Source organism: Ctenopharyngodon idella, chromosome 4 (assembly GCF_019924925.1).
Source record: "Ctenopharyngodon idella isolate HZGC_01 chromosome 4, HZGC01, whole genome shotgun sequence".
Lineage (NCBI taxonomy): Eukaryota > Metazoa > Chordata > Actinopteri > Cypriniformes > Xenocyprididae > Ctenopharyngodon > Ctenopharyngodon idella.
Window position 1 is genome coordinate 26679493 of NC_067223.1, and position 9007 is coordinate 26688499.

The following is a 9007-nucleotide window of genomic DNA, read 5'->3' on the forward strand; positions in this document are numbered from 1 at the left end:
ATCAAAAGGATAAACAATGCAGATTTATTTTTACAGTCACCTTTGATCATATTTACCAAGGGTGCCAATAATTCTGATCACCATTGTATATATATATATATATATATGGGAGGTGAAAGAAGAAGAAGAAGAGAGGGTAGATATAAATCGTCCCTTTAAATTGCTGGGGGATCGATTACAAACGCAACGGTGTTTACAATCAATCGCCCATACTCTCGCTTCTTCCTCCTCCCGTCTGTCTGGGCTCAGATCCAAATCTGAATGGCTAGGGGTTTTCCATGCCCTCCCGATCTCAAACGCGGAGATCAGGAGAGAATGGAAAGTCTATGGGAGCTGCAACATTCATGGACGGAAAGGAACCGTTCGTCGAGCCGTCCGCGCGCGGCCACTTTCTTAACGCGCCCTCACGGCAGCTGCAGCCCGCCGAAAAGCGCGTCCCAAAAACACAGCAGCTCACATACCCAGCAGCCAGAGGAGCGCTCGCTGCCGGACGCGGTGACGTCAAACACATTCATCAAAAGCCATGCATCCTTGCAGCCCCGGGGAAGCCGAGGGAGAATACAATTCTCTCAAACTTCCCAACGAGCTCACCTGTGAGCCCTATGATTGCAGCCGCCGTATTGCCTCAGCACACACGGGGCTAGAATCACCAGGCACAGAAGCAGACACCTCCTCCCTTGGGAAGAGTGTCAAACGAGAACGGAGCGTCCCGATAGGAGAGACGCTCACAGTGAACAGTAGACAAACACACACAGACGACATCCTCAAGCAGTCTATGCGTTCGCTCCTCTCCAGACAGAAAAAACGCCAGAAACGTGTAAATCAAGTGTCAAACCCCTGGGACACGGATGAACACATTCTCCTGAACGTTTGCATACATAAACGGAGTAATTCCTTACCGGTATTATGAAACAATGGCATGAACAAGATAGTCCCGAAAAGACAAGAAGATGTTGACTGCTTCCCCAGGCGCTCCCTTTATACGTCACGGTTCGCGCTGTAATGACATCATAGGCTGTCGCCGGCCAATAGGATTGGAGTGGTGTGATTCTTGGCATTTCGAACACCTGTCACGAGTGACCGTTCCCCATATGCAGTAAACGCAGAGTTGAAGTTCCCTTTCGAAAGGGAACGCATTGTGTTGTAGCACCAACGACACCTCTCTGAATGACAAGAGACCGAGGCGAGAAAAGTGATACTTCCTCATGCATAATACCGCAATTATAATCTTATGCATACTACAGCGCAGTGATTGGATTAAATGAGCTTTATGTCATGAATATATGTCGAGAATCGCTCGAAACGGTCTATGTCAGCATGTTCGACCATGCCCATACTTGGGCCGAAAGTACACGATTACGTCAGATTTGTGCCGTTGCTCCGACTCAGCTTTTCAAACCGGAAGACAGAAATCGCTCTGAAAAATGCAAAAATAACTATTTTTCACTTATGAATAACATTAATGATTACCTTTAGTGTTTTCAATGATGTGCAGCCTATACATATCTGTTTACATCTCAAAAAAAGTGTTTTGGGGTTTCATGACCCTTTAAAGGGGACCTATTATGCAAAATTCACTTTTGGAGGATATAAAACTCCGACAGCACTGCTTCGATATTATAACTAAAACTGCTGCGCTATTTTGAAAAATTATCCTTTGGACGCGGGCTCATTTGTTTGTTAGATACGATACAGTTTTACATCATAAACGCTGCTCAGATTGCATTATTTCTTGAATAACGATAATGGAGGGCAGATCATTCATAAGAAATGTGATGCAAACAATGGATAATATATCAATATTTCATGGATTTAACACTTTTGTGGACAAAAAGTACTGTTTTTTGTTTTGCAATGGACACTCATATTTTACGATCCCTATTTCATTATAAAGGTATGAAATCCCATTTAATTTTTCATGTTGTTATTTGCACACCTGACACAAATTAATTACAGGTGTTGGAGCATCTATATCTTAAAAAAAAAAAAAAAAAAAAAAAAAACTGTTGATTGACAGTAAACCTTTAGAACTTTCTAATGATATAACTTGTTATCTTTATTAATATTTTAGATAGTATCTTAGATAGATAGATAGCTCCTTTGCTTGCTAACATGATCATGAGGTACAGGTTGAAAAATGGTAAATAAATGAAGTAAGGTTTATAAAAATCATAAAATTGCTTTAACATGTCTAGTTCACTACAGTTATTAGCTTGTACATCTTTTCAAGCCCAACACTTTCAAACATCAGTACACTTATTTTCTGATAAATGGAGTTGAGGCCAGAACTTTAAGGGGGCCAGTCCATCATTTTCAATGTTCCAGCAGTTTCCTTCCATTAGGCCTTTGTGATATCATTAGGTGACAATCTAGGATACCCCCAAACTTTATGGCATAGCAGAAATGCCTTCAGCCAGATTACAGTTTAAAAATGTCAGAACAACATTTACAACAAAAATCTTGACAGGATCTTTCGCACAAAATTTATCATCAGCTTGTATGATGACTGCAAATCATGTTGATAAGTAACACTTTATTTCATAATTAGGTTATACATCATGCTTCGATTATCATGATTTTTCACTGTTTTTAACATCACCAGATGTGAATGAACCGGATCTGCATTTTGACATAGGGTCAGACATCACCTTGGATGAGATTCGTAAGTATTCTCTTTCTATATTAAAATGATTTTATGGTTGATAACGACTCTATACTAAATAATGTATGTGCTCTTTAGTTGATGTACTGCTTTCTGGAGAGAGTGTCCAGAATATTGTTCATGGTGAGTAGGCTATGTCTAAGTACAATTAGGTTTTTGTTAATGTGTTGAAAGATTTTCTACAGTTTATAATCATATGCTTACAATACATCAGTAGATGGTGATGTTGCATCAGGAGAATCTCATGAAAATCAGCCAGGTGAACCTCCTGTCGCGGAATCAGATCACTCGCCAAACAGCGTCACTGAGAGGTCCAGCTCCTGTGTATCTCCCCCAGAAGACCCTGTTCGCGAGACGTCCTGTGATCCTATCATATCACATTCGCAGACCAGCGGACATGTTAAGAAATGTACCCTGTCCACGCCCAGACGTGGGCATAAGCAACTTAGGGACGTACCCGGTGCAGGTGAGCTACCCAGCGCTTCACGTTTAAGGACGTTGGAAGATAACGGTAAGATATTAAACAGCGCCTGGCTTATTATAATTTTTACCTGCCACAGACTTATTTAAAAAAATAATCATTAAATATTATTTTCCCCTCAGAACAAGATTACGAGGATAGAGGGCTAGAACTTCATAAGGAATCTCAGTTGGAGGTGTGCAATGCTGATTTTGACGAGTCCAGCTCGGATGAGAGCGACCCAGGTCCTCCAATCGAACGAGCCATCTCACGACTTAGTTACGAGATGATAAGTAAGGCTAACCATAACTTTGAAAGAATTTTTGAACAAGTAAATGTACTTTTTACACCCATACGTTTGTGATGAGTGATGCAATTACACATTACATTTTTCATGGCACCCAACTGTTTATTTCTGTTATAAAGAAGCGATATCACTGTCTAAGTGTAGCGGTTGTTCCTCTGCGTTGTGTTGATTTTTGATGTTAATAAAAGGATTTTCCACACAAAAATGTTTTTTTATGGGTGATTTAATTTCAGTGCCTGTGTGGTAAAACACACAAACAGACTGGCAATGTTATCTGTACCTCTCCTCTCTAGTGTCATTGCAGGAAAGAGAACGAACTTCCAATTGCGCTGCGATTTGAACCCCTCACCTACGTATGACGTCAGCCGACGTACACACTGCTATTTAATAGTAGCACAAATTTTTCAAAATAAAATGCCCTAAAACAAATAATAACAAAAACAAATAATCTATATTATATAATATAAAAGAAATAAAAATGGTTTATATTCTGGTGTAACAACATATCCCTGCTACATAAAGGCATTGAAGGTACTATATCTTGTGCGTTACTCACCAAAACTTGTCAACAAGTTACTTTACATGAATGCGAGTGCATTAGCAGGTAGTTGCTGAATCACAGGTGTTTGATTTAGGAGATGATGACTGCAGCCGGTGATGAGGCAGAAACCAGCACTTCCAGTGCAAGTAGACTTACTTTTTTATCTTATATGCACTATACTGACAAGACCTTTTTGAAAGATATTGGTTCACTTATGGCCTTTTTGTGCACTTGAGCTTAACTGAGACTTGAGAGTTTGTAGACGTTTAGGAGGCTGTTGTGTCGACCTTGATTTATTGCAATATTGTGTTGTTTTATTTTGATTTTAGAAAATAAACGTGATTTCTCTTCTTTTATTCATGCTGAATATAGGCTCAAAGATGCACTAGTCCTCGACAACTAAGAGATATGCCAGTGAAAATAATAAACTTGATTTATAAGATGAGAAATCATGTTTATTTTCTAAAATCTAAATAAAACTAAATTGTTTTTGTTTTGTACTTATATGTTTCTTTTCTTTGTACTTTGTATGTCTTGTATTGTCTTGCTCTAATAAAACTCAACACCTCAATATTGCAATAAATCAAGGTCGACACAACAGCCTCTTAAACATCTACAGATTCTCAAGTCTCAGTTAAGCTCAAGTGCACAAAAAGGCCATAAGTGAACCAATATCCTTCATAAAGGTCTCGTCAGTATAGTGGATAAATAAGATAAGAAAGTAAGCCTTCTTGCACTGGATGTGCTGGTTTCTGCCTCATCACCGGCTGCAGTCATGACCTCATCTCTTATATCAAACACGTGTGATTCAGCAACTACCTGCTCATGCACTCACATTCATGTAAAGTAACTTTGTTGACAAGTTTTGGTGAGTAAAGGCAAAACGCACAAGATATAGTGCTGTACCTTCAATGCCCTGTAGATGGCGATATCGCTTCTTTATAGCAGAAATAAACAGCTTGTTCAAAAATGTAGTCAAGTAGAGAGTAAAAGTTGCTAATATCTTTGATACTCAATAAGTACAGTAACTACATTTACTCAAATACTTTACACCACTGCTATTAATAAGCAGTAATTAGGAGTTTGAGGCAAAAGTCGTAGTTAATAGTGAGAATTGGACCCTAATCTAAAGTGTGACTTTTTTATTTTTATGGCATCAGTTGAATGCAGTGTGACTTTGCCAGATGAAGACACTTTAACCCCAGTGAAAGAACAACCAGCTGTCTCTGCCACTGAAACCCTGTCAGTAGGAGGGATAACACTGTCCTCAGAAGACTTAGAAACTCTGAATCCTGGTCAATGGCTCAATGACAATGTAAAGTTTTACATTTATTTACTTCAGTATGTAAATGTGTTTCAGTTTTTAATATTCAAGAGTAAAGAGTACCTTGTTTTCTTTGGTTTATTGTACTAATGGAGCAATCAATGCAGATTGTTTTTCAATAACCGTTGTCTTTTCGTCATCTTGTTCAGGTTGTTCATGCTTATCTTCACCTCCTGGCCTCGAAGTCGGAGACTAAAGTTTTTGTCTTTCAGTCCTTCCTTGTGCAATTGTGGAGGAAGGAAGACTATACACACTGGAAATATCACAAGGCAGATAATTACTCTTAAGTATTTTTATATATATATATATATATATATATAAATTGTTTTTTTTTTAATAAGTACATCTTTCTGTTTTTTGACAGGTGCAGTTTCAGGATTTTCATTGGGCTTTTCTGCCAGTGTGCAGGTTCAATCACTGGTTCTTAATTGCATTTAATATACCAGAGCGCAAAGTCTGTGTACTTGATTCACTCAAAAGCACATCAAAGCACGATGAATTCCTGACGTATTGGTGGTATGTACTGTATGCTATACTCAACATTTTGTAATGTATGGAGGTTGTGTTTATTACCCCTCTTTCACATGTCTACAGTCAGGCTTAAGACTCATTTCTTTGCTTCATTTATTGTCAGATGCTTAGACTTAAACGCTTGACCTGTCTTCAGTACCCTGGTTATCTTTAATTCATACACTGCTCAAAATTTTAGTGTGAAATTACAGTATATTCCAGGTTAATAATTGCATGACTTTCACAGTAATTGCACAGCAGGACTTCTCTTGTATCTAACTGCACTCTTGGAATATCATACTGTAATTCTACAGTGCGTATGTACTATGAAGGCACCCCAGCATGCAGTGCGGCATGAATAGATTATGCTGTGGAGTTTCTTGATTCTTGATGGTTTTATCTGTGCTGCTGAACTTTTTTTTGGTTCACTTTTACCAGTTTGTGTTGTTTGTTTATTTTGTAATGTTCAGAATTTATCTTTTTATTATTATTATTATTATTTGTGAGTCTCACCATTGTTGTGTTTTGTATGTCGAGTATTGATGTCTGTGGATCATTAGAAGAAAAAAAAAATCTTGTTTTAGTCTATTTGTGCTTAAAGAACATAAATGTAAACTAGTGGTGTACTTAAAGTTTGGTATTTTTACACTTAAAGTATACAGAAAAGTATGTTTTTATACACTAAAAATTGGGTAGTTTAGTCCCAAGTAGTATTGAAATAGAACACTTACAAGTATACGTATATTATACTAACTACATAAAGTAAACTTAAAATATATTTGAACTTTACTTAGCTATTCTTAATAAAATGAACTTGATGTATATTTATTTTTGTAAGGGTGGACATATGAATCATTTATTTAACCATTGAATAATTTAGACTTACTTGTCATTTTGTGTGAATCTTTATTGCTGGTCTTTTACTGTAGTGCCTTTAGTTTTTGGTTACTTTATTTCACCTGGTGTACGTTGACTCTTCTCTTTCCAACAGTAATTTCATGAAGACACGAGCCTCTTTGGGAATTGAAACCCTAGATGGTTGGACTCTGAGTTCCATCGATGTTGCAGTCCAAACAGATTGGTCAAGCTGTGGCATTTTTCTTTTGATGGTTAGTTGCCAACTATTTGATGACAGCCTGCCAATTTATACAATGCAGTTTGTTTCAACTATTGGTTCTATTGGTTCTATTTTGTCTTTTTCTTTAAAATGTTGACTGTGTTTAGAATTAATCTTAAGAATTTAATCCAAGGTTTAACCTTTTCTGTGCCATCCTATCCCAGATTAATATGTAGAGATGACTACAAACAAGCCATTCTAAGTAGTGTTGTTGTTGTTGTTGTTGTTTTCCCCAGAATGCCGAGTCCCTGCTGCAGAATGGAAAGCCCAATGTCTCCCAGCAGAAAGACACTGGCACACTCAGACAATACATTAAAGACAAACTTTTGCAAGAAGGCAAGTAATATAACCCAAGGTATGTACATTTTGGTGTCCCCTATCCCAGCTAAATATGCAGAGACTACTACAAGTAAGCCACTCATAAGTTTTTTTTTTCTTCCCAGAATGTAAAGTCCTTGCCGCAGAAAAATAATGTGCTCAAAAAATACAATACAGACAAACTTTTCTTGGATGGCAAAACCATAATAAATTGATGTATATTTTAAAATGTGTCTTGTGTTTATTACTATCAAAATGTATTAAATTTTGTAATGTTTTATATATATTTAATGCAAATAACATAACACAACATAACATTTGTACATGTATAGTATGTCCTCTCATGCACTGCATCATTGACACTGCTGTACATTACACTAAGTAATCCCGCATCTCTGTATTTCACTGACTAGCATCTTTTATTTTTTCTTTGGTAGGTGATGTGCAATATCTCATATTACCCTTCTCACAAATAGCATTTTACAAATTTTACAAAGTGTAAATAAACCGCCTAATATATGAAATAGCATCTTGCTGAATCTTTTAAAACTTGATATAAGCACCTAGTGTAAATAACATCCACCTTCTATTAACACATGGTGTAAACAGCAATGAATGCTATTTTTACTTAGCGTAAATAGCAACAAAAAAAGTATGGTAAGTGTAAATGGCATCTATCGCTATTTGCACTTAGTGCAAACTTAGTGCAAATAGCCGCTGCCAATAATTAACAGGTAACTGAATGTACAGTAAATGCCTTTTAGGGTTACACTTTGTTTTGATGGTCCACTTTAGACATTCTACTAACTATAAGTTACTTTGCCACAGCATGTCCACTAACTCTATTTAGAGTATTAGCAGAGTTTTGGTAGACTGTTGGGTTATATGGGGTTTCATTTGTGCCAAAAATAAGTCAACTGCTTTGTGCTTTGTACTATACATTTGTCCTTGTCAACAGTCATTGCCTAGTTGTTCAGATAAATTAGTATATGTTGATGTTTATGTTCTATTTTTATGTCGATTTGCTCTGTCATCCTTACTGTGTTGGTCCTACTTTTTCAGATAAATTAGTATATGTTGATTGTATGTTCTCAGTTTATGTCGATTTGTTCTGTCGTCCTTACTGTCGTCTTGTTCTGTCATAACTGTCGTTCTGGTTCTGCCTCTTGTTCTGTCATCTAGATGTTGTCTTAAAGGGGTCACATAATGCCACTTTTACAAGATGTAAAATAAGTCTCTGATGTCCCCAGAGTGTGTATGTGAAGTTTTAGCTCAAAATACCCCACAGATTATTTTTTATAGCATGTTGAATTTGTCACTATTTGAGGGTAAGCAAAAATGCTCAGTTTTTGTGTGTGTCCCTTTAAATGCAAATGAGCTGCTGCTCCTACGAAGAGGGTGGAGTTTCAAGAGCTTGTGTTAGCAGCGCTGATTACCTCAGACTCACTGAAAATGTCAGAAACTGTTTAGCCTTTTATGTTCAAACTGGAGTACAGCCAATTAATGACCGTTGCGATCAAATTTACCTCCGACGAAATTCTGGCAGTGTCAGAAGATTTGGCGCACTGTCCTGCAGTGTGACTTCTATGACAAACGTCAAATTGTATTTGTTTTTCAAGATAAGCTGTGATCAAAATTAACGCTAGAGATTTCTTTGTTAGCCACCATTTCAGTCCCGTGTGTAATGAAGCTCACTGTCACCGAATGAGTGTGGGTTGATGATGTAAAACTCCGGACAAGTTTTCAAGCGCGCGTCTGTTTTTAACAC

At 37.3% G+C, this 9007-nt stretch overlaps 1 protein-coding gene across 4 annotated transcripts in view; it reads left to right on the top strand.

Moving 5' to 3' along the window:
• LOC127511084 (tripartite motif-containing protein 16-like) overlaps window positions 1–7468 on the top strand; it is a 106420-nt gene extending 98952 nt beyond the window's left edge. For all 4 annotated transcript variants that reach the window (XM_051891527.1, XM_051891526.1, XM_051891525.1 and 1 more), the window contains 10 exons: window positions 2603–2662; window positions 2741–2785; window positions 2877–3173; window positions 3266–3415; window positions 5131–5285; window positions 5444–5563; window positions 5659–5810; window positions 6796–6913; window positions 7158–7276; window positions 7365–7468. In XM_051891527.1, the coding sequence (XP_051747487.1) occupies window positions 2603–2662; window positions 2741–2785; window positions 2877–3173; window positions 3266–3415; window positions 5131–5285; window positions 5444–5563; window positions 5659–5810; window positions 6796–6913; window positions 7158–7265 (1205 nt within the window). In that variant the 3' untranslated portion in view covers window positions 7266–7276; window positions 7365–7468. The remainder of the gene's footprint in view (window positions 1–2602; window positions 2663–2740; window positions 2786–2876; window positions 3174–3265; window positions 3416–5130; window positions 5286–5443; window positions 5564–5658; window positions 5811–6795; window positions 6914–7157; window positions 7277–7364) is intronic.
• Window positions 7469–9007: the final 1539 nt, after the last annotated feature.